The sequence below is a fragment of the Lactuca serriola genome, chromosome 1, assembly GCF_051521515.1.
Source record: "Lactuca serriola cultivar US96UC23 chromosome 1, Lser_US96UC23_V15, whole genome shotgun sequence".
Classification (NCBI taxonomy): Eukaryota; Viridiplantae; Streptophyta; class Magnoliopsida; order Asterales; family Asteraceae; genus Lactuca; species Lactuca serriola.
In genome coordinates this window covers 155619694-155646894 of record NC_136408.1, presented here as the reverse complement: position 1 = coordinate 155646894, position 27201 = coordinate 155619694, and the positions used below count along the sequence as shown (strand labels likewise).

General features: G+C 38.9%; 1 protein-coding gene across 1 annotated transcript; it reads right to left on the bottom strand.

Annotated features, from left to right (window-relative positions):
- Positions 1 to 21391: 21391 nt before the first annotated feature.
- On the bottom strand, positions 21392 to 24550 carry LOC145063115 (uncharacterized). Its single transcript, XM_079010712.1, has 3 exons — positions 24134 to 24550; positions 23618 to 23959; positions 21392 to 22540 (listed from the first exon to the last, which is right to left on the bottom strand). Exons 1-3 carry the CDS (start codon positions 24548 to 24550, stop codon positions 21392 to 21394), a joined length of 1908 nt encoding a protein of 635 aa, XP_078866838.1.
- Positions 24551 to 27201: the final 2651 nt, after the last annotated feature.

The window sequence follows — 27201 nt, the reverse complement described above, 5'->3', positions numbered from 1 at the left end:
TGGTTATCTTTATATATAAATAAACAAGACTAAATTACAAAATCAGTCCCTGTGTGGTATACGAGTTTTAAGGTGTTTAGTCTAAAAATGAACAAGAAAGGGTCATCTTTATATATAAATAAACAATAATAAATTACAAAATTAGTCATTGTGGCATACGAGTTTTATAGGGTTTAGTCTACAAATGAACCCATTTATCCTTACTTCCGTGAAAGTTGGGATTTTATCAAACATAGTTTGTTTTGGGATTTTATTTAAAAACTAGTTTATAAAAAGATGCATAGTACAAGAAATGGTTATCTTTATATATAAATAAACAAGACTAAATTACAAAATCAGTCCCTGTGTGGTATACGAGTTTTAAGGTGTTTAGTCTAAAAATGAACAAGAAAGGGTCATCTTTATATATAAATAAACAATAATAAATTACAAAATTAGTCATTGTGGCATACGAGTTTTATAGGGTTTAGTCTACAAATGAACCCATTTATCCTTACTTCCGTGAAAGTTGGAGCAAGGCTATATATAGCCTTTTTAATTTGTCCCATCATCTTTCTATTAATTATATGATGTAAAAATATATTAAGTCATAGAGAAATTAAATATCTACATCTTTTTTGTTAGAGTAAATTACACGAATGGTTCCTGTGGTTTGGGATAATTTGCACGTTAGGTTACTAACTTATTTTTTTAAACTCGGAACGTCTCTACTGTTTGTTTTTGTTGCGTTTGGTCCTTGTCTTAGATAAAAAGACTATTATGCCTTTGATTTTTTTATTTATTTAAATAAACAGACCCCAACCCCACTTCCACATTACCTCAACTTACTTACCCAATTTTATTTAAATAAATTAAAAAATCAAGGACAAAATAGTATTTTTAATTAAGAGAAAGACCAAACACGTAACAAAAACAAACTATAGAAACCTTCCGAGTAAAAAAATTAAGTTAGGGCCAAATGTGCAAATTACCCCGAATCATAGGGACCACTCGTGTAATTTATTCTTTTTGTTACTACATATCTTTATTTTATATAAAATAATGACATGTGAAAATGTATTAATTATCTCTTGGTCTATTCTTTTGATTTTTCTTTATTTTATATAAAATAATGATATGTAAAATGCATTAATTATCTTTTAGTCTATTCTTTTGATTTTTACATTTATCTAGGTCGAGACAAAAGGTAAGAACATATTTGGTTTCTCTAGATCATATTATCATCTTAAAAAAATTAATGAACTAATTTATCCTTATTTCAACGAATTTTTTGATAAAGTTTTTCATTTAATTTGTTATTCTTACACACATTTAGTATTTTTTTTAACTATTTAACAATAACGTTAAATAAAATCAATATATTATAATACATTAAATTAATATTGGGGATTAAAACTAAACAAATTAATTAGTCAAAAAAATAATAATAAAGCTTTGAGGTTTTTCTTTTCTTTTTTTAAAGATTAATCTAATCTACTCATGATAGAACAAGAAAAAAAAAGGGTTCATGTAGAACACACAAATCTAAAAAAATTAGTATAATAAAAGTGATTGCTACAATTGACTCAAAAAACTATCTTAAAAACTATAAAAATTGTGAGGTTTATTCTTAACATAATATCTCAAAAAGCTTTCAGTGAGGGTTTCATGTTAATCTGGGGAACTTGATAAAAGTGTTGCACAAAGCATGGTAATGATGGGAATACCACCCCGTGGTGTGGTACCACTCACATGCATCTTCCCTTTCTCGACTTCGTTTGTGTGAACATTGTGAACAATTGAATCCCCCTCCACATGTTTTTATCTATTTTTATATATAGTACTGTTTTTTTAATTTTAGTCTTATATTTTATTTCTCTCCTCGTCTTGCACTTTTTCTAGTTAATGAACTTTTTTAATTGTTGCTCTTTATTTTCTTTAATTATGTTATTAAAAATGGTGTGGGAAGTTTGATGTAACGTCCTTTTTTCAAATTAATATTTAAATATTTAGAATATCATTTTGAAATCATAAGTTTCAAAAAGTCGGGAATAAGGTCTCATAGTCATTGTTTACAAAAGATTGACAAATTTAAGTACTTAGATGCGGTTAAACAATCATAATATCAAAAGAATAGTTCAAGTAACAACACAATACTTTGGCCTTATAAAATTCCAAGTCATTTCTAAGTCTTCATTTGATATTATTACATGAATACATTTCAAAACATAGGCTAGTCATTTGGAATGCCTAGTGAGTAATACAGGGATTTCATACCGTTAATGTTAAAGGAGTTTACATAATCCAATGACTAATGAAAAAACCCAAAAATCATTTGAAAATATTTGTTGAAACATGAAAATATTGTCTTTCAAAACCGTTAAGCCTTTAGCCTTAAAATCATAAGTCTTTAATCTTGAAATCATAAGTCTTTTAAGTTTTCACTCATACACAAATTAGAATAATATTTACTCGTTGAAAAATCATAATTCATTAATCACCGGGTCGTTTAAAGCAAATTCTTAAGTCATACCCATCATTAAGTTATAATCAAATTATCATCACTACGGTCATAATCAAATATCATCATAAATATCATAATCACAATATCATCATTAGAGTCGTAATGAAAATACCGTAATTACTAATTAAAGCGTTGTAAATGAGTCGAACAAGCACAAACGATGGTTGTTCATATTCATTCGTTTAATTTTGACGAACAAACGAACGAACACGAAAGACTTTTCTTGTTCATGTTTGTTTGTTTATGTTCGTAAACATGCTAAACAAACATAAACGAATAGACATAAACAAAAATAATTAAACAAATATGAACATAGACAAACATATAATATAGTAATGTAATCCAACACAATTTAATATATATGAACATAAAAAGAACTTGAATGGAAGAACATAAACAAAAAACGAACAACATACACAAACATTCACGGGCATAATTGAACGCACAAGACTATATTTCATGTTCATTCATTTAACCAAATGAACAATAATTTTTGTTCATGTTTGTTCATTTATTAAATAAACGAACATAAACAAACTTCTCGCCAAACAATTCATGAATAGTCCATTGCATGTTCAGTTAGTTAGTTCGTTTATAGTGCTAGTTATTAGAGTCGTAAAAGATTAGATGCAATGTAATATACTTCTAATCCTTTCCTAAGTCAATCTCATATTTCCAAACTCACACATCATCATGTTATAAAGTGAGTAGTGTCTCATAACGTCATTTTAAGAAAGTATACAAACGATATAGCACGTCCTACCTAAACACTATAGTATAACGCCATAGTCATAACTAGGATATATGTTCACTCACATATCCATATACAAGGTAGTTAGCCTTACATGCAAGTGTTGAAGCTCCTAGACTACTATCACTAAGTCATTTGACACTTTTGGTCGCACATCATCATTATCATCATTTTCCATGGACTTTTAGGTTGGAAAACTCCTATCATCATTCTCCAAGTCAATCTCGTATATCCTACCTTACACATCATCGATATATAAAGTGAGAAGTGTCTTACAACGTAATTTTGATAGCTTATTCGAATAATGTAGCATGTCCTAACTAAAGGTTATAGTGGAACCCCACAGTCATAACTAGGATATGTGCCCACTTACATATCCATATACAAGGTAGCTACCCTTACTTTCAAGTGAGGGAGCATCTAGAGTACCTTCACTAGGTCATTTAAAAATTATAGTCATACATCATCATTATCGTCATTTTCCATGGACATTAAGGTGGGATAAAATCATATCATTCCCATCCTAGCATGAATACATATATGTAGACATAGTAATGAGAAAGATAATTCTAAACTCATAGTAGTCATTAAGTCTTCAAAACATAGTTTAGAATATATAAGTTCATGTATATAGACTTAGATACGTATTATATTCCATATAGAAAGCAAGTTTGAAGTTTCAATCAGTTTGTCTCGTTTGACATCTCTTCAGATCTGTTGGTGCAAGAATCTAAAGTCATTTCCTCATGAGCAATTTCAAAGTCTCACATCTTTGGAAGAAATGTGGCTAACTGATTGTCCAAGTATGGACTACTCCTTTCCTTGTGGTGTGTGGCCTCCTAATTTAAGCAAATTAGTGATTGGTGGCTTAAATAAGCCCATGTCAGAATGGGGACAGCAGAGTTTCCCAACCTCACTAGTTGAACTACAGTTACATGGCGAAAATTCAGGAGTGGTTTCATTTGCAGTGGCAGACGATGTGGGGAATACTACAACTACTCCATCATCATCATCAACTTTTCTTCTTCCACCATCTCTGGTTTCTCTAAGGCTCGTTGGTTTTACGGATGTGGAATCATTTTCAGAGGTCTTACAACACCTCCCCTGCCTTAAAAGACTTCGTACTTTGTCATGCCCTAAGATTAGAGATCTTAAGACCATTTACGATCCATCAAATGTGACAATAACAGTGTTGAAGTAGAAAAGGTTCGTCATCTCCTTTCCCATCATCTGTGTCTCTTACATAAGAGTGGTTATTCATTTCAATAATGTTATTATAATCATTGTTCCTAACAAACGTGAAAGAGGGTTCTACAGCTTGTATCCCAAAGTATTACGGCCTCCACAACTTTTTTTTTTGTTAAATGTTCCATATAAAGTAAGATTTCAATTTCTGTGTATTTTTTTTTTCAATAAGTATCCCAAAGTATTAGGAACATTAATTTTGAGACTTGTTTGTTTTGGTTTGTTGATAATGCTATTTTTATACTGAACTAACAATCAAAACTAGTACAAAAATAAGAGAAAACTATAACTGCAGTAGTTGAATAGCTTTTCGGTTTTTGTAGAACGTTTACCATTAACTTGCTATGTATATTTGTTGCAATTGTATTATTTTATCTTCATTGCACCACTTCTTCATGTATTCCTTTTCGTTGTCATGTTGTAGTTTTCGTTAATCTCGGCTTCGAGTGAACTTGTGCATTGTAGAATAAATTACTAGAAAACATAACAAAATTGTTTACAATTTGAACTTTTTCCAGAAACTTTGACCTTTTATTTGGTCATCAATTCAGAAATTTTGACCTTTTATGTCAAACCCATTGGCTTTGAGATGTTGATTTTGGTAATATTTTTGAAAATCAGGGCCATCTTAATCCCTTTGTAACCTTTGTTATATAACTTCAGATTTCTTTACAAATTTGTATCGGTTTCTAGGTTAGAAATAAATCCATTTGACATTAAAACTATTTCTGTTTTGGTAAAATAAAAAAATATGGTCAAACTCTGTATAGCATGAGTAATTGTCTTTTTGTGTGGCTATTCCCAGTATAATTGATCAGTATGTTAAGGACGATGTAAGTCTACACGCTATAAACTTGTGCAAATATCATGACAACTTATTTGTTGTCATTAGTGATTGATTATAGAGATTGTTTATGAAATCATATTAGAATATTCCGTATTATTATGTGATCTTTGCATGTTTCTATAAATTATGAGTTTATTCTTAGGAAGTTGCTCAATTTTTACAGGTCCACGTTGGACCAAGGCTGTCTACATGATGTCATTGAGGCAAATCAGCTAAATATGCACGGGGATGGACGTTGAAAAAAGTTATAAGACAATCAAGGGTTCGAGTAAATACCAAATACAAATTCCATATTTGGGATGAATGGTGGATGAACTGTTGTATAGGTTCAGTGAATTGTACTTAGATATAGTAATTATCAAACATAGTTTGTTTTGGAATTTTAATTAAAAGTAGTTTATAAAAAAAAATCCACAGTACAAGAAATGGTTATCTTTATATAGAAATAAACAATAATAAATTACAAAATTAGTCATTTTGGTATACGAGATTTATAGGGTTTAGTCTACAAATAAACTCATTTACCCTTACTTCCGTGAAAGTTGGAGCAAGGCTATCTATAGCCTTTTTAATTTGTCCCATCATCTTTCTATTAGTTATATGATATTATCTTTCTATTAATTATATGATGCAAAAAATATTAAGTTAAATCATAGAGAAATTAAATATCCACATCCTTTTTGTTAGAGTAAATCACACAAATGGTTCCTATGGTTTGGGGTTATTTGCACGTTAGGTTCCTAACATACTATTTTTCTTTTGGTTTTTTAATTTATTTAAATGAATACATCCCATCGCCACTTCCACCTCATCTTACCTTATATTATATACCCCATTTTATTTAAATAAATTAAAAAATCAAAGGCAAAATAATGTTTTTAGGTTAGACAAGGGACCACGCACGCAACAAAAACAAATTGTAGGACCTTTCGAGTTAAAAAAACTAAGTTAGGCACCAAACGTAGAAATTACCCCACACCATAGGGACCATTCGTGTAATTTACTCTTGTTGTTACTACATATCTCTATTTTATATAAAATAATTACATGTGAAATGTATTAATTATCTCTTAGTCTATTCTTTTGATTTTTCTTTATTTTATATAAAATAATGATATGTAAAATGCATTAATTATCTCTTAGTCTATTCTTTTGATTTTTATATTTGTGTAGGTGGAGACAAAAGGTAAGAACATATTTGGTTTCTCTAGATCATATTATCACCTTAAAAAAATTAATGAACTAATTTATCCTTATTTCAGCGAAATTTTTGATAATGTTCTTCATTTAATTTGTTATTTTTAAACACGTTTAGTATTTTTTTTTTATGTATTTAACAATAACATTAAATAAAATCAATATATTAAAATACATTAAATTAATATTGGGGATTAAAATTAAACAAATTAATTAGTCAAAAAAAAAAAGGCTTTGAGGTTCTTTTTTAACGATTAATCTAATCTACTCATGTACAACACACAAATCTAAAAAAAAATAGTATAATAAAAGTGGTTGCTATAATTGACTCAAAAAATTATCTTAAAAAGTGTAAAATTTTGAGGTTTATTCTTAAACATAATCTCTAAACAAGCTTTCAGCAAGGGTTTCATGTTGATCACTGAGGGTTTCGTGTTGATTTGGGGAACTCGAAAAAAGTGTTGCACAAAGTATGGTACCGAGGGGAATACCACCTCGTGGTGGTGTGGTACCACTCGCATGCATCTCCTTTTCTCGACTTTGCTTTGTGTAAACAATCGAATCCCCCACCACATGTGTTTATCTATTTTCATATTTAGTATTGATTTCACTCTTATATTTTGTTTCTCTCTTCGTCTAGCACTTTTTTTTAGTTAATGAAAGGTTTAATTGTTGTTCTTTATTTTCTTTAATTATCTTATTAAAAATGGTGTGGGAAGTTTGATGTAACGTCCTTTTTTCTAATTAATATTTAAATATTTAGAAAATCATTTTTAAATCATAAGTTGCAAAAAGTCGGAAATTATAACCTCCATAAAAATCATGCTAAATTTAAACTTTTAAAAACATTTCGAATACCAATAGTTGTTACAAATTTGTTTTCAAAATAGCTTCATATCAGAGTATCCCAGAAATCCAAATCAAATTATGAGGAAGTGTACGGTCACGCCTCTGTTGTACCTAAACCAATAATCGATAAATGTAAGCTCGAAGGCTTAGTGAGTTACCCCCAAAATACCAACCTCATACAACCATAAACATATCATATAGCAAACACAGAACAACATGCATCTCGAGTCTACGGTGTGACTGGTCCGCCCTCATCGGGCCTTCAGTCCACCTGGTCCACTCTCTGAGTCTATAGTATGACTGGACCGCCCGCACCGGGCCTTCAGTATTTCTAGCCCACTCTCTGAGCCTTGGCCAGTCTTGACTGCCCTTTTAGGGCCTTCAGCGTAACCGGACCGCTCGTCGGGCCTTCAGCCTGACTATGTGCCCTCTTGGGCCTACATTCTATCCGGTCCGCCCCGGGTGTGTTGGCCTACAGCACGAAGCAGGACCCGCCTCAACCCAATGCCAATACCAATCAAACAATCATGTGAACATAACTATCATATGCTAGCATGTATATAACAGATTATCATACCGATCTAACGGATCACTAACAAAGCAGCCATCCTATAACCAGGATATAGACCTAACCGGTCACTAACATGATCATCCTATATTCCAGGATACCGACCTAAATTAGGTCACTAAACATAGTATCATCCTAACTACCAGGATGCAGATCTGGCAAATCAATAAACATTTCAAGCAAATACCCGGATACAAATCCGATAAAGGGCCGACCTTGGTGCCTTAGACCCTCTTGATATAGCGAGGATAACTCACCTCGAATGCAGACGCTTCCTGAATGAAATCCTTAGCTGCTGCCTTGTCCACTTCCTGAGCTATCAATACCGATCAATATACCTAATTAGCAACTGGGTCCCGTACCATAATCCTTAATCCATGCATGGGGTAAAATGATCATTCTACCCCTGGCCCATTATGATCCAAAACTAAGGGCCAACCCAAGACAAAACGCAACACTAGGTAGGCTTCCCAAGCCCACCATTGGCCCACGAATGGCCCAATTTGCTAAACTGGACCCAATACCTCTAATAAGCCTTACCCTAAGCCCAAACATCTTCTTGGCCCACACTATTTGACTTCTTATGACCCACTAAGGCCCAAAAAACCAAAATACCCTGCATGAACCAAACCGAGACCCAAACCTCGCAAGGCCCATATTTGAGGAGTATGCTGGGCGTACTCCTATGTACGCTATGCGTACAAGAAAAATGGTGCGTATACTAGGCATACCTGCATGTACGCTCAACGTACTCCCCTATTAAGTCACTTCACATTAAGTGCTTAATACTTTAATCCAGAAGCTACAATCACAGATCCAAGTCCTTTTCAATGTCTTAATCCATAGAGTCACTTTGCATGAACCTAATAAGCCCAAACTCCAAAATACCATTCCATTCTCAAAGAAATGATCTTAACTCATGCATGAATCCAATAAGGCATTCAAAATGGCAACTTTCTGCCTTAGGGACTCATTTTGAACTGAGAGTGGCAACTCTAAATCCAGAAATAGGATTTGAACCACAATGTTGTATAGTTGGGACCAAAATGACTTCAAAACGACACTACTCTAGATCTAAGTATTCTTGAGGAAAGTTATGAACTTTATACCTCCAAAGAATCTCAAATGATGATGCCATTCCTGATCTATGAGCTCAAACTTCCCAAGTCCTTCTTTGCCAACTTCTTCTTTCCTCTTCGAAGCTTAAAAACACCAAGATGGCCTCTCAAGATCAAGATCACAAAAGAATGAAGGGATGAGACATTCTAGGGTTTTTCTGAGGTTGGGGAGGCTGATAAGGGGCTAGGGTTCAAGCCCTCATGTTCTTTATATAGTGATTGACCCTAAAACTAGGGTTTAGTGCCACTGAGCATACGCTGGACGTACATCTCGTACGTTGGGCGTACGTGTCCAACACCCGCGGCCATTTAACCTTCTACGTTGGGCGTACCCCAGCTTACGCTCGACATACTCACCCAGTTGCAACCTTTGCATGCTTGGTCCTTTCTTGCCACTTCCTTCCAAACCCAGGGCCAAAAGTGACATAATTAAAATCCGAGGGATGAATTTGAAGCTACTTGAAAAATGGGATGTTAGAGAAATAAGGTCTCATAGTCATTGTTTACAAAATATTGACAAATTTAAGTACTTAGAGGCGGTTAAGCAATCATAATATCAAAAGAATAGTTCAAGTAACCACACAATACTTTGGCCTTATAAAATTCCAAGTCATATTCTAAGTCTCCATTTGATATTATCATATTAATACATTTCAAAACATAGGCTAGTCATTGTGAATACTAGTGAGTATTACCGGTATTTCACACCTTTAATATTAAAGGAGTTTGCACAATCCAATGACTAATAAAAAAACCCAAAAATCATTTGAAAAAATTTGTTGAAACATGAAAAAATTGTCTTTCCAAACCATTAAGTCTTTAGCCTTAAAATCATAAGTCTTTAATCATGAAATCATAAGTCTGTAAGTTTTCACTCATACACAAATTAGAATAATATTTACTCGTTGAAAAATCATAATTCATTTATCATTAGTAAACCACAAGTCATTTAAAGCAAATTCATAAGTCGTTAACCGTCATTTAGTTATAATCAAAGTATCATCACTACAGTCATAATCAAATGTCATCATTAATATCATAATCACAATATCATCATTAGGGTCATAATGAAAATATCGTACGTAATTAGTAATTAAAGGGTTGTAAATGAGCCGAACAAACACAAACGAGGGTTGTTCATATATGTTTGTTTAATTTAGTCGAACAAACGAACAAACACTGAAGAGTTTTCTTGTTCATGTTAATAAACATGCTAAATGAACATAAAGGAATAGATATAAACAAAAATAATTGAACAAATATGAACATACACAAACATATAATATAGTAATGTAATCCAACACAATTTAATATATATGAACATAAAAAGAACTTAAATGAAAGAACATAAACAAAAAACAAACAACATACACAAACGTGCACGAACATAATTGAACGAACAAGACTATATTTCATGTTCATTCGTTTAACCAAACGAACAAGAATTTTTGTTCATATTTGTTCATTTATTAAATAAACGAACATAAATGAACTTCTCGCCGAACGGTTCATGAATAGTCTATTGCACGTTCAGTTCGTTTATAGTGCTAGTTATTAGAGTCATAAAAGATTAGATGCAATGTAATATACTTCTAACCCTTTGCCAAGTAAATCTCATATTTCCAAACTCACACATCATCAAGTTATGAAGTGAGAAGTGTCTCATAACGTCATTTTAAGAAAGTATACAAATGATGTGTCATGTCCTACCTAAACATTATAGTATAACCTCGTAGTCATAACTAGGATATATTCCCACTCACATATCCATATACAAGGTAGTTAGCCTTACAAACAAGTGACAAAGCTCCTAGAATACCATCACTAAGTCATTTGACACTTTTGGTCGTACATCAACATTATCATCATTTTCCATGGACGTTTAGGTTGGAAAAACTCCTATCATCATTCTCCAAGTCAAACTCATATATCCAACCACACACATCATCTATTTATAAAGTGAGATGTGTTCTTACAACGTAATTTTGAGAGATTATCCGAATAATGTAGCATGTCCTAACTAAAGATTATAGTGGAACCCCACAGTCAATAACTAGGACATGTGCCCACTTACATATCCATATACAAGGTAGCTACCCATACTTGCAAGTGAGGAAGCGTCTAGAGTACCTTCACTATGTCATTTGAAAATTTTGGTCATACATCATCATTATCATCATTCTCCATGGACATTAAGGTTGGATAATCTGTCACACCCCCAAACCTGAACGGCGGAAACGTTCGGGGGCGGATGACTTCATGTGGTAGCGTAACAAATGAATACATAGTAAAGAAAGCAATACAACCATCATATATATAATTGAAAGTTTACATTAGTCAAAAGTTACATGTTCAAAAACTCAATTACAATATGATGTCAAAATACGAGATTAAACTGGCGCCGCAGCATCCCTTCATCAAAAGTGAAATGAATACCTGAAATTACTGATTTCCTGGGACATACAAGTAATTTTGAAAGAGTAGATCAGCATTTAAGCTGGTGAATTTCATAAGTATTTAAGTGACAATGTTTGAATGAAATGAAAATGTTTTATCTCTGTTTGTTTGTGTTTAGAAAATCCTATATTTTCTACTAGTATAAAAGTAGCCTTCACTCAAGACTAATGTTTGTTTCCAAAATGTATGTAAATGTAAAATATCCAATGAGTTTGAAAACCTTGTAAATCAATGCATTTTTAATACCCCTTGTGAGTTTTATAACCATACTATTGACTCTGAATGCCTATACACAACGTTCTTCAGGCGTTGGAATGTTATGACGTTTGTCACCCCAAACGGTGGACTGCAGCTAACAGTCAGGGCGCGGGTTATCAAGCCCGTATAGATCTATACACAAACACCACGCTCCCCCTCCAAGGGATTCTGGTATATAATACAGGACTTGAAATGTGTACTCGAACGTACATGAAGTTAGTGTCTTACAAAACCGTGGTATAAAAACAGATCTGCTTGTTAAAATGTTACGTTTGTTCTTGTATACGAAAGTAAACTTCTTGAAATATGTATTTCTAGTACATAAGAGTTAGAAATCTGTTCGTAAAACTATACCTATTATAGTTTCCAAAAAGCGTGTCTTGTTTGTTTAGAAATATTGAGAAAAGGAATCACTTGTTTATGAAAGTATAGATTTTTGGTGTAGAGTCTAGGATAGACAAGAAAAATCTAAGAACAGTTTAGTTTATACATGCATTACAACAACATTATATCTTAAAAGGTAAAATGCTATTGTGACATATGTTATATATATATAAAAGTTCCTTTAAATGTTTATAAATCGCATGTGATTTGAATATATAACAGTATATAAAAGAGTTTCTTTATGTAACACACGATAATACTCGTGTGTTTTACTTGTAATCCCCCCCCCCTTGAAAGCATATAAAAGTATTTAGAATAATTAAAACGGTTGATTAGGGGGTATGAAACTCACTTGAAAGTTTTGGAGATAGCGAGATGGAAAACCGGGCAGAGTTTCGTCTCGGGAAACGGATTTTCCTCGGGATTCTCGGGAATCTCGGGAGCAAAATCGACCTTCGGGACTTGAGCCAAAAAGACCAGAGCTTCGGGTTTGAACGAACATGGAAAACGAGGCAATGTTGAGAGAGAGAGAAGAGAATTGAACCCTTTCTTTGGAAACCCTCGCATCCTATTTATAGTGTGACAACCCGATATTTCGAGTCAATGTAATGTAAAACCGATCAAATTTAGGTCAAAATGTAACCTTCCCAAAATCTTATTCGGATTAATTAAAGTAATAGAAATCATATCAAGGTTTGCGTACATAAAAAGAACGTCCAAATCTGACTCCGGATGAGGAAGTTATGAAATTTTGAAGAAATTCCTTAATCACGTCATTTTAATAAATAAATATTAAAAATAATTTCGGAATTAGCCAACGGAATCTAAACGAAAGTCGTAGATCATGGTCTCACCTTCGCGAGGATATAAAGAACGTCAAAAACGGAGTTCGTATGAGGGAGATATGAATTTTTGAAGTTTATTTATAATAAATATAAATTTAAATATAAATTCCCGGTAATATCCGAAGGGGAGTCATCGGATTGGACCGAAGTACGCCCTGCGTACCTTCGTACGCCCCGCGTACTGAGATCGAGGGTCTCGGATCGTCCACGTCGCACTATCCGAAGAGTTCTAACCCGTCCGACCCGTCCGAAGCTCCGACCCGTCCGACCCGACGTCCCATCCGACCCGCCGTCCCATCCGACCCGCGTACCCAGCAACCCGTCCCATCCGAACCGAGGCAGTCGAGGCTTCGGTCATGCATGACGTACGCGTACGCGCTGCGTACGAGCGTACGCCCCGCGTTCGGAGGCGGTTCAGCCTTCCTATAAATAGGATGCGAGGCTTTCCGAAAATGTTGCTCATTTCTCTCCTCTCTCTCACAACTTTGTCTCGTTTTCCGTGCCCGTTATAACCCGAAGCTCTGGTCTTTTTGCTCAAGTCCCGAGGGTCGATTTTACTCCCGAGATTCCCGAGAATCCCGAGAAAAATCCGTTTTCTGAGACGAAACTCTGCCCGGTTTTCCATCTCGCTTTCTTCAATCAATCAAGTGAGTTTCATACCCCTTAATCAACCTGTTAAATATTCTAAATGCGTTTATATGCTTTCAAAGGGGGGGGGGGGGAATACAAGTTAAATACTTATAGTTATTGTTTCAATCACATATGATTGCTCTAATCACATGTGATTAATAACTAGGGAAATCAGTGGTTTTATCACTATTCAAACTATATATCAAACTGTTTTACTTCTAAATGTTTTCCAAACCCATTTACTTTTCGAATTTACACTGCAACTGTGATTTAAGCAAATGTTCCTTATACCTAAACTGTTTTAATCAAATCTACGCCTTCAAATTGTTTTATAGATTGACATCAAGTCAATCTTTCTTTAATAAAATATACTTATGTTTCAAATGTCTTATAAACACTTATTTATGTTTTTAAATTACAAATTGCATGCCCATATATGTATAGACGTATAAATAATGTTTAAAGGGCTTAGGAAGGCTATCCACCTTGTTTCCTTTTCCTCGATTTGGATGTGGTCTGATAGGATTTTGGGTGACCATCCGAAGGTCGTTTCCATATTAATTATATACCAAATATACATATATAGACATAAAAGTACTTCAATAATCATACGTACTAAACACACTGTTAACAAGTTACCATCGGGGTAACACAGAATCATACTATTACAACTGCTAGATCAATGAGTCAGTTCATTCATGAGTCTATACTAGGAAGGGAATATATACAACTATACTAGAACAAGAAACATTTCATCACACATGCAAGAATACGATAACAAATGTGATCCACTGTATCGGAGCATGCCTTAAATGTCATGGCCCGAGTTGTAGCCAGAATTCTCTTGGAGGGAGAGCGTTGAGTTTGCGTATCGATCTATACTGGATTGACTATCCTACACCTTGCTGCTAGCTACAGCCGGACCTGCAGGTCTGCGGGTGCCAAACGTCATTCCGTTATTACGACCGTTCTTTATGTCGTTGTTATCAGTCGATAGTATGGTGCAATTATCACATTATACCTTAATATAAATCCGGTTTAAGGTAGTAGTAATTAGTACAACAGTAGTTCTTATTATACAAAACTACAGTACTACAATGATTTACCCATTACATATTTTGGTGATAATCTCACTTAAGCATTAATGTACAAACTATATTTTATCAAATGATAGTTATACTTGGGTAATCACACACTTTTACAACAGACGAGTTTACAAAACTGTTAAGCCTTGGTAGAAGGTTACTTTTATAGAAAATATAGGATTTTCTGAGAGATTCAAACTTTTGCAAATACTTTTAAACATTTATTTACATTTTTACAAACTTATACTTTGGGACAAGTTCAAACGTTTTTGACAATGAACATTGACACTAAATCACTTATGAACTCACCAGCTTAATGCTGATAAACTCTTTCAAAATAACTTGTATTCTCAGGTCATCAGTAGACAGGTACCGATGCCAGCTTTTGAGATGATGGAGCGTACTCAAGACTCATCATTTTATTGTTTTGATTTACGTTATATTTTTGGTGTCTAAAACTGTACAGAACACGCATGTATTAAATTTATATATTTAATGCAATGGATGATGTTGTTTGCCTATTTACATTTACTGTGTTGTGATTACCTTACATGACGTCCTCCGCCCCAGAACGTTTCCGCCGTTCTTGGTTTTGGGGTGTGATAGATTGGTATCAGAGCATTGTTTATAGTGAATTGAGTATATCAACCCATAAAAGATATACTAAACTATAAACCCATTGGGGATTAAACTCTGACCAAGAGTCTATACTTAAAATAATAAAATATTTAAACTAAGTATACTAGTCTGCATTCATACTAAAATAAGTGTCACAATGACAAGAACAAAAGTATTACGATTGTTAAATATCACAAGTGAGCTCAGGGATGTATGGTCAGTCCTGGGAATGGCATAGCCTGATCAACTATGCTGATCCTAGGAGTGATTAGCACATGCCTTAGAATGGTTGTGATAGATTAACAAGTCTAAAAACTTACCAACCATACCACAAGAAGATCAATAGAATTTAAACTTAAAATACTATAGGAGTATTTTGGCGCTACTAGTTACACGTATACTATATTCTTATAACTCTATTCTCGCGTAGATCTTGATGGCTAGATATCCATCATGGCGACCCGTACTTTCCCAATAAAGGCAATGTCGGGTGGATCGATGAAGAGCCCGAAGTTGATCATCCAATCCCTTTGAATGATCACCTCGCAGAAGGCTTTTCAGATGGGTCCGACTCCGAACCTGAAGTCAACAACCTACCGGTTGTAGGTCAAGCCCCGAACAACAACCCTTACCATACTTTGGGGACCGAACCTTTTACAACGTCAGCGATGGTGGCTCTACTGACCGAGCTCTGCCTGTCATTATCCGCAGAATAGCTCGTATTGTCGAGCAAGGTGGAGCAGCCGTCGACCGGGTCATAGAGATTGATGCCGACTCAGGTGTCAACACAGTCAGCATCCGCCGTCTTGAAGAAGACATGGAACGGACCCGGAGAACAAATAAAACCCTGCTGTAGCAGTTGGCTGCCTCACGAGCTGAAATATTGGAACTTCGAGCTTGTCAGAGGACTCAGGATCGACCCATTCAAGAGGTGTTTCGTCAAGTGTCCGACCGCAGTACTCGCCCGGGATTTTCCCATCGCCGTTGGTTGATGTCTAGTACATCTCCGTCTTTTAATTAAAGGATAGCCTTTAACATCTGTGCTCCAAGTAGCACTTATGTGTAAAATATTTCTAACTTTCCGTACTCAAATTTGAAATCTAAGAACTGTCAAACTTTTCTTTATGGTATGATGTATGACCTACTGTTAGGTCGATTTTCACTGAACTTATTACATCGGTAATACCAGGATTTTTGAGATCTATCTATCTGGGAAAAATCTATACACTTGTGCTTTCCTACTAATAATGCTTGTTGTGGTTTCAAGCACCCTTTCAACTGTTGGACTATGTTTAGTTAGTCCATGTGTCACTCTCGCGTTGCTTACAAATTGATTCTTACCATCTTTCCTATCTTTTTAAACTTTCAGCTGAAGGATGCCTCCTCGCAAGTCTCCCAGGAATAGGAATAATCCTGCACCTCCACCACCTCCTCCGCCTCCGGTCATCGATACTGTAGCCCTGAATGCAGTCGTAGCTGCAGCAGTGGCAACCGCCATGGCTCAGTATCACTCTTCTGATGCCAGCAGAGGTGGAACCCCTGTGGAATCTATTCCGATCGAAATCCCTGTGCGCTCAAGGGAGTGCTCTTACAAGGATTTTACAAACTGCAAGCCGAAGCCTTTCTATGGCACCGGCGGAGTCATTGCTCTCTCGCAATGGTTCGAGAAGACTGAATCAGTCTTCGAAATTTGTTCATGCCCTACTGCGTGCAAGGTGAAATATGCCGCATGCACCTTTGAGGGTAAAGCCCTAACGTGGTGGAACGGCCACGTCAAAGCGCTAACTCTCGTCGTAGCTAACGACATGGGCTGGGAAACAATGAAAGACCTCATGACTGAGGAATACTGCCCGAGGGGCGAGATCCAGAAACTGGAGCAGGAACTCTGGAACCTGTCAATGAAGGGCACCAATGTGGTCACTTATACTGCCCGATTCAGCGAGCTGGTGGCCCTCTGCCCCAATATGGTTCCTACCGAGGGGAAGAAGATCGAGAGGTACATATGGGGACTAGTGCCTCCGTATCAGGGGAATGTGCTAGCGTCAACCCCGCTACCTTCGACAGTGCCAAACGATTGGCGCAACGACTCATTGACCATGGAGTCAAAACCTCTGCAACCACAACCACCCTAGCCATCCCGGAACCCTCCAAACCCGCCGATACTAAGCGGAAATTCTGGGATGAAAGGAAGAAGCATCAGGCTGCCAAAAAGCAGCAACTGGTGGCAATTCATGCCGCAGTAACCCCTACTACTACTACTGCTCCGGTGAGTCGGTATGCTGGAAGTTCGCCCAAGTGCACCAAATGCAGCTACCACCACAACGGCCCCTGCCGTGAATTGCAGTGCTCTAACTGCAACAGGAAAGGACACACCGTCCGATTCTGTAAGTTCCCGGCACAACCTATCAACCAAGTCCCTGGCTCTGGCGCGAGCCCAACCTGCTATGGATGTGGCGAAGCAGGCCACTTTAAGAGGGACTGCCCCAAAGCGAGGAATGCTGGAGGAGCAGGGAGGGTACTGGCTATAGGCCACGGGGAAGCAGTTGCTGACCCGACAGTAGTAACCGGTACGTTCCTCCTCGATAACTCCTATGCATGCATTCTATTCGATAGTGGAGCGGAGCGAAGCTTCGTAAACCATAAATTTGCTCGCATGCTTAATCAACCACCGCACGCACTCAAAGAACTATTTACAGTAGAAATGGCTAATGGAAAAACTGAAAACACGAGTAGCATATACTTAGGTTGTACCCTAACCCTAGACAACCATTCATTTCCAATCGACCTCATGCCAGTCTCAATAAAAAGTTTCGACGTCATCATTGGCATGGACTGGTTAAGCCTTCATCGTGCCGACATCATGTGCTTCGAGAAAGCAGTCCGTCTAAACCTCCCGTCTAACGAAACTCTTATAGTCTATGGCGACAAACCCGGTGCAAGTCTTCGCATCATATCAAGTATTCAAGCACAGAAATACCTGCGTAAGGAATACCACGCATTCCTTGCTCACGTCGTCGACACGAACCTAGAAACGAAAGAACTAAAGAACCTCCCAGTAGTGAGCGACTTCCCCGACATTTTCCCAGAAGAACTACCCGGATTACCTCCGCAACGACAAGTCGAGTTCAGAATCGACTTAGTCCCAGGAGCTACCCCAGTAGCCAAGTCGCCCTACCGTTTAGCACCAGTCGAAATGCAAGAACTCTCTGGTCAACTTAACGAACTGCTCAGCAAGGGCTTTATAAGGCCAAGTTTCTCACCTTGGGGAGCACCGGTCTTGTTTGTTAAGAAGAAGGACGGATCCTTCCGTATGTGTATTGACTACAGGGAACTCAACAAACTGACGGTCAAGAATCGTTACCCTCTGCCACGCATAGATGATCTATTCGACCAACTGCAAGGGGCGAACTATTTTTCTAAGATTGATCTGAGATCCGGGTATCACCAGTTACGAGTGCTAGAGGAGGATGTGCCGAAGACCGCCTTCCGAACTCGTTACGGACATTACGAGTTCGTGGTGATGCCATTCGGATTGACCAATGCGCCCGCAGTCTTCATGGATCTGATGAATAGAGTATGCCGACCCTACTTGGATCAGTTCGTCATCGTTTTCATTGACGACATCCTAATCTACTCCCGAAGTAGGAAAGAACATGGCGATCATCTGCGACAAGTTCTAGGGACATTACGAAAAGAGAAACTTTATGCGAAGTTCTCGAAATGTGAATTTTGGATCCGAAGAGTCGAATTCTTAGGACACGTGGTAAGCGAAGAGGGAATCCACGTGGACCCATCCAAAATTAAGGCCATTGAGAACTGGTCAGCACCGAAGACGCCTACAGAAATTCGTCAATTTCTAGGTCTCGCTGGCTACTACCGCAGGTTCATTCAGAACTTCTCACGAATAGCGAAGCCTCTTACAACCCTAACCCAGAAAGGTGTGGCCTTTGACTGGGAAGAGAAACAAGAAAGAGCGTTCCAAACGCTCAAACGAGCCTTGTGCACCGCACCAATACTATCCCTTCCCGAAGGAATAGAAGTCTTCGTAGTTTATTGCGATGCATCAAACCAAGGACTCGGATGTGTTCTGATGCAGCGAGGTAAGGTCATCGCCTACGCCTCAAGACAATTGAAGACACACGAGGTTAACTACACGACCCACGATCTTGAACTAGGAGCAGTAGTGTTTGCTCTGAAGATCTGGAGACATTACTTGTATGGAACGAAGAGCACTATCTTTACCGACCACAAAAGTTTACAACACATTTTCGATCAGAAGGAGCTCAACATGAGACAACGACGATGGGTCGAGCTACTCAGTGATTACGAATGCGATATTCGTTATCATCCGGGTAAAGCCAACGTAGTAGCAGACGCCCTAAGTCGGAAGGAATATTCTGGTCGCAAAGTCAAGTCATTATCAATAACCATCCATTCACACCTGACTAAACAAATTCAGGCGGCTCAACTTGAGGCCATGAAATCTGAAAATGTGTCAAGTGAATCCCTTAGAGGAATGGACAAGAATTTAGAAGCCAAGGGTGACGGAGCTTTATATTTCATGAACCGGATCTGGACACCGAAACATGGTGGCTTCCGAGACTTGGTCATGACCGAGGCGCACAACACTCGGTATTCCGTCCACCCAGGTTCAGATAAGATGTATCTGGATCTTAAGAAACTATACTGGTGGCCTAATATGAAAGCAGAGATTGCTACCTTCGTAAGTAAATGCCTTACTTGCGCAAAGGTTAAGGTCGAGTACCAGAAGCCCTCTGGTTTATTGCAGCAACCAGAGATCCCGGAATGGAAGTGGGAGCGGATCACTATGGATTTCATAACCAAGTTGCCCAAGACAACGGGTGGACTTGACACCATATGGGTCATCGTTGATCGATTGACCAAGTCTGCACACTTCCTGCCCATCAAAGAAACCGACAAGATGGAGAAGCTTACGAGAACATACATTAGGGAAATCGTATGGCTACATGGTGTACCTATGTCCATTATCTCCGATAGAGATAGTAGGTTCACCTCAAGATTTTGGCAATCACTACAACATTCCCTAGGAACGAGGCTGGACATGAGCACAGCCTACCATCCTCAGACCGACGGACAGAGTGAGAGGACCATCCAAACTCTAGAAGATATGTTGCGAGCCTGCGTGATTGACTTTGGGAAGGCATGGGATACTCATTTACCCCTTGTCGAGTTTTCCTATAATAACAGTTATCACACGAGCATCAAGGCTGCTCCATTTGAAGCTCTCTACGGCCGTAAGTGCAGATCCCCTCTGTGCTGGGCTGAGGTGGGTGATACCCAATTAGCCAGAGGGCAAACTTCCGACAGTACTCTCACCGGTACGCAGCGCGTACCTCGGAGGAGGATGCTGACTCCCCTTCGGATAATATCCGAATTTTGAATTAAATAAATAATTAATTTATTTAATAAACTTCAAAAATTCATATCTTCTTCATACGAACTCCGTTTTCGATGGTCTTTATATCCTCGCGTAGGTGAGACTACGCTCTACAACTTTCGTTTAGACTCCGTCGGCAAATTCCAAAATTATTTTTTTATTATTTATTAAAAATCCATTGCGTTTAAGGAATTTCTTTGAAAATTCATAACTTCTTTATCTGATGTCGGTTTTTGCCAGACTCTTTACCGCTGGAATACCATTGTCGAGACCTTCGATTCTCGTTTAGGTCATTCCGGCCAAAAGTCGCTCGATTTCCGATTCGAGTTTTTAGTTGTCTGTTGCTAAGCCGAACTTGGAAAAATCATAACTTCGCTATATGAAGTCGGATTTGGGCGTTCTTTTCACGTACGATCATGGTTCAAAGACATTTAATCATAGAAGGAAATTTAATAGAACTTATTTGTACATTTTATTATGAAAGTAAATTATTATTATTCAGAAGTGGTTACAATACTTGACCCATTTTGGTCGTTACGAAGAGTTGAAATATCGGGTTGTCACATCATCCCCCCGTTAGAGAGAATTTCGTCCCGAAATTTAAAGTAGTAAAGATACTAGTGAACATGAAAGAGATGAGGGTACTTTTGTTTCATCTGATCCTCGCGTTCCCATGTGAATTCGGGTCCCCGCTTGGCGTTCCAGCGAACCTTCACGATGGTTATGCGACTTTGTTTTGTTTGTTTGACCTTTCGGTCCATGATTTCTATTGGTTCTTCCACAAAGTTGAGGCTCTCGTTGATCTCGATCTCGTTGAGTGGAATAACAAGAGTCTCGTCGGACAGGCACTTTTTCAAGTTTGAGACGTGGAAGGTTGGGTGGATGTTACTAAGTTCGCGCGGTAGGTTAAGCTTGTAAGCCACAGGGCCGATTCTGACAAGAATCTCGAAAGGCCCTATGTATCTTGGATTTAGTTTCCCACGCTTTCCAAATCGTATTAAACCCTTCCACGATGAGACCTTTAATAAGACGTGGTCTCCTACCTGGAATTCCAAAGGTTTCCTCCTTTGGTCAGCATAGCTTTTCTGTCGGTCTCTTGAGGCTTTCAATCGTTCACGAATCTGAACGATCTTCTCTGTTGTTTCACGTATGATCTCCGGACCTGTGAGAGTGCTTTCAGGAACTCTTCCTCTAGCTAACTGGGTAACTTCAGTCCAGCACAGAGGGGATCTGCACTTTCGACCATAGAGGGCTTCAAACGGAGCAGCCTTTATGCTTGTATGATAACTATTGTTGTATGAAAATTCGACAAGGGGTAAATGAATATCCCATGCCTTTCCAAAGTCAATCACGCAGGCTCTCAGCATGTCTTCTAAAGTTTGTATTGTTCTCTCACTTTGTCCGTCTGTCTGTGGGTGGTAGGCTGTACTCATGTCTAGCCTAGTTCCCAGGGAACTTTGTAGTGACTGCCAGAATCTTGAAGTGAATCTACTATCTCGATCGGAGATAATGGATATCGGAACACCATGCAGTCGCACTACTTCCCTTAAGTAAGTTCTTGTAAGCTTCTCCATTTTGTCAGTCTCCTTGATGGGTAGGAAATGTGCGGATTTGGTCAATCTGTCGACAATGATCCATATGGTATCGAGTCCACTTGTCGTCTTGGGTAACTTGGTTATGAAGTCCATAGTAATCCGCTCCCATTTCCATTCCGGTATCTCTGGTTGTTGTAGTAGTCCTGACGGTTTCTGATACTCGACCTTAACCTTAGCGCAAGTAAGACATTTACTCACGAAGGTAGCAATTTCTGCTTTCATGTTAGGCCACCAGTACAGTTTCTTAAGATCCAGATACATTTTATCTGAACCCGGGTGAACGGAATATCTTGAGTTGTGAGCCTCGGTCATGACTACGTTTCTGAAACCACCATGATTTGGGGTCCAGATTCGGTCCATGAGATAGTAGGCTCCGCCACCCTTGACTTCTAAATTCTTCTCCATTCCTCGCAGGGATTCACCTGCCACATTTTCAGGTTGCAAAGCTTCCATTTGTGCTTCCTTAATTTGTGTGGATAAGTGGGAATGGATAGTCATGGTCAGAGATTTGACCCTCCGACCAGTGTATTCCTTTCGACTGAGGGCGTCGGCTACTACGTTGGCCTTGCCAGGATGATAACGAATTTCGCATTCATAGTCATTTAGTAATTCGACCCATCGTCGTTGGCGCATGTTGAGTTCCTTCTGATCGAAAATGTGTTGAAGGCTCTTGTGATCGGTGAATATAGTACTCTTTGTTCCGTATAAGTAGTGCCTCCAGATCTTCAGAGCAAATACCACTGCTCCTAACTCGAGGTCGTGTGTCGTATAGTTCACTTCGTGTGTCTTAAGCTGTCGGGAGGCATAAGCGATAACCTTCCCTCTCTGCATAAGAACACATCCAAGTCCTTGGTTTGAAGCATCGCAATACACTACGAAGTCTTCTATCCCTTCGGGGAGGGATAGTATCGGTGCGGTGCACAAGGCCTGCTTTAGTGTCTGGAATGCCTTCTCTTGTTTCGCTTCCCAGTCAAAGGCCACACCTTTCTGGGTTAATGAAGTAAGAGGTTTCGCAATGCTCGAAAAGTTCTTTATGAATCTGCGATAGTAGCCAGCTAGACCTAGAAATTGACGAATTTCTGTAGGTGTCTTTGGTGCCGACCAGTTCTCAATAGCCTTAATTTTGGAGGGGTCCACGTGTATACCTTCCTCGCTAACCACGTGACCTAAAAATTCGACTCTTCGAATCCAAAATTCGCACTTAGAGAACTTCGCATAGAGTTTCTCCGTTCGCAGTGTTTCTAGGACTTTTCGTAGGTGTTGACTATGCTCTTCCTCACTTCGAGAGTAGATAAGTATATCATCGATAAAGATGATGACAAACTGATCCAAGTAAGGGCGGCATACCCTATTCATTAGGTCCATAAATACTGCTGGTGCATTGGTTAATCCGAATGGCATCACCACGAATTCATAGTGTCCATAACGAGTTCGGAAGGCTGTCTTCGGAATGTCCCCCTCTAGAACTCGTAATTGGTGATATCCGGATCGCAGGTCTATTTTGGAGAAGTAGTTCGCCCCTTGAAGTTGATCGAATAGGTCGTCAATACGGGGTAGAGGATAGCGGTTCTTGACAGTAAGTTTGTTCAGCTCTCTGTAGTTGATGCACATACGGAACGATCCGTCTTTCTTCTTTACAAACAAGACCGGTGCTCCCCAAGGTGAGAAACTTGGTCTTATGAATCCTTTGTGAAGGAGTTCATTAAGCTGACTGGAAAGTTCCTGCATCTCTGCTGGTGCAAGACGATAAGGCGACTTCGCTACTGGGGTAGCTCCTGGAATTAAGTCGATTCTGAACTCGACTTGGCGTTGCGGTGGTAATCCTGGTAGTTCTTCTGGAAAGATATCGGGAAAGTCGCGTACTACCGAGATGCTCTTGATGTCCTTCAGTTCTTGACTTGTATCGACGATGTGCGCTAGGAATGCTCGACAATCCTTCCGCAAGCACTTTCGAGCTTGGATGCACGAAATGATGCGAAGGTTTGCACTAGATTTGTCGCCGTAGATAACTAATGTTTCGTTGTTAGGGAGGTTAAGACGGACTGCTTTCTCAAAGCACATGATGTCGGCGCGAAGAAGACTCAACCAATCCATGCCGACTATGACGTCGAAACTTTTAATTTGAACCGGCATGAGATTGATTGGGAAAGAATGGCCGTCTAATGTTAATGTACAGCCCATGTATATGCAATTTGTGTTTTCGGTTTTTCCATTGGCCATCTCTACAGTGAATGATTTTTCTAACTTGCTAGGTTTAGGTTTAAGTAAATGAATAAAGTTTTGACTCACGAAGCTTCTCTCCGCTCCACTATCGAATAATATGCATGCGTATGAATTATCGAGAAGGAACGTACCAGCAACTATAGTTGGGTCAGCTACAGCTTCGTCGCGGCCTATTGCCAAAACTCGTCCCACACCTCCGGTGCCTGCTGCCTTAGGACAGTTTCTCTTGTAGTGGCCCACCTCGCCACAACCATAGCAAGCCTGCCCTACACCCGCACCGGGAACTTGAGTGATCGGCTTTGCGGGTTCCTTGCAGAAACGGGCTGTGTGTCCTTTCCTGCTGCAGTTGGCGCACTGCATATCTCGACAAGGTCCATGGTGGTGGTAATTGCATTTGGTGCATTTTGGGAGGTTGCCTATATAAGGCTTTGTTGGGTAGGTATTTGTAGGGGCTGTAGCAGGTACAATGGCAGCATTTACTGACACCAGTTGTTTCTTTACGGATTCTTGGGAAGACCCACCCTTCCCTTTAATCCACGCTCTCTTCCTGCCATTGTTGTTGTTGTTGCTGTTGTTGTTGTAGTTGTTGTTGTTGTTGTTGTTTCCTTTCTGTGGTGCTGGTGCAGCAGTGGTTGAGTTCTGATGACCTCCGTAGTCGATCAGAGATTGTGCCAGTTCCTTAGCACTTTCAAAGGTGTCAGGTTTAGAAGCTAACACGCTTGATCGCATTTCGGGCGTCAGTCCCCAGATGTACCTTTCTATCTTCTTGCTCTCGGGAGCAATCATATCAGGACAAAGGATTGCCAGTTCGCAGAATCTGTTGGTATAAGTAGCGATGTCGGTACCCACCATTCCGAGAGTCCATAGCTCGTGTTCAAGCTTTTGAATATCTCCCCATGGGCAGTATTCTCTCATCATCATGGCCTTCAAGCTCTCCCAGCTTATGGAGTTTGCCACGATTAGGGTAAGTACTTTAACGTGGCCATTCCACCAAGTTAAAGCTTTATCGAGAAGGGTGAAAGTTGCAAATTTGACCTTGCTGTGCTCGGGGCAGGAGCAGATTTCAAAGACTGCCTCCGTCCTTTCAATCCACTGCCTCAGGGCCATCACACCACCAGTACCATAAAACATCCGGGGCTTGGCATTAGTGAAGTCCTTATAGGTGCATTCTCGAGGTGGTCCATGACTCTCGCCATGGTTGGATGGGTGTGTGCCAGATCCCGAGCCATTAGCACTTGAGTTATTGATCTGTGACATGGCAGCTGCCACCGCTGCGGTGACTGCTGCTTGAAACATTACAACATCAAATTGGGGTGGTGGAGGTGGTGGTGGTATAGGTGCTTCCTCACCGTTGTTTCGCCTTGGATTCCTACGCGGAGGCATCCTTCAACTATAGATTGAAAAGACAAGGATAAGGATTTCATAGAATGGAAAATGTATGTGTCTCATGAACTAAATCGCTATAGTTCAACAACAGATGATAGTATGAGTCTTAGAATAGAAGAATGAAAGTTATTTGTAAGACTGAAGGTATGAAACAAGTATTTGGGTTCACAAAGACCATTCAAGGTTCGAACGAAATACTCAACATAGTAGTAATAGTGCCACTTATATTAATATAAAAGTTGTTACAACGATCATGAAAATTTGACCCCTATAAGGGTCTCCGATTACAAAGTTCGAGAAATTTAAAGACTTTTAGCCGAGGTCCTAAGCTATAACAAAATTTGAGTCCTTGACAAGCACTACTTGCGTCGAAGGTTGCGCTTGGAGCTTGACTCCGTATCTGATTGCTTTGACTCCATTAGACGCCTATCGAAAGCGGCTTGTTGTTCCCTTAGTTCGGCGAGGGCTGCAATCATTTGCGCTTGAAACGCTTCAGCTTGGAATTGGGCGTTGTCTTGCATCTTGTCCAGCCTACAGATGTCAGAAGTGTGAACCTGCACTTCCACGTTGATATCCCGGAGTCGACTAGCTTGTACTCCAGACTGATAGGACTGATTGGCTAACTTACCCACCATTACCGGGAGTGCTTGATCAGCCGAACCTCCGCCGCGGACATCATAGAAGTCCCGACACATGCCGTAGGGAGGGCGTAGGTTTTGCTGTTGGCTCCAATGGTGGAGGTGACTTCCCCAGACGGGAGTCGGTCCTTGAAAGTTCCTTACGAAGACGGGAGGCTGAATGGGTGGTGGATCGATAACTTCCGGCTCTGAGTCGGTACTGGAGTCATCACCCACTTCTATGGGTTCCTCGTCCTCTTCGGGATCATCTTCGATCCATCCTCCGTTGCCTTGGTTGGGAAAGTAGGGGTCGCCAGGGTGGTGAAATCCAGCCATTTGACTGTACGAGAAATGGGGTTATAAGAATTGAATAAAGTCGGAACATGTAAAACATGTAAGTTTAACTAGTTTAGATAGCAAATACTCCTATAGTATTTAAGTTCTTGTGTTTGATTCTTGTAATGGTTTGGTAAGTTTTGACTTGTTGCTTACTACGATCATTCCTCGATATACGTTGGTCCAATCTTGGGCAAATATAGTTGATCACGCTATATTTGTCCAAAATCTGATTACATATATCGAGTCTCAATCGTAGTGTCAACTTGT

What these genes read in the sequence shown, in the direction of transcription:
- LOC145063115 (XM_079010712.1), bottom strand. Translation starts at nt 24,550, where the DNA reads ATGGGCTGTACATTAACATTAGACGGCCATTCTTTCCCAATCAATCTC. An exon ending in TAATTCCAGGAGCTACCCCA is followed by an intron (nt 23,960 to 24,133) that starts GTAGCGAAGTCG and finishes AACTACAGAGAG; the next exon opens with CTGAACAAACTTACTGTCAA. An exon ending in ATAGTCAACACCTACGAAAA is followed by an intron (nt 22,541 to 23,617) that starts GTCCTAGAAACA and finishes ACTTGCGCTAAG; the next exon opens with GTTAAGGTCGAGTATCAGAA.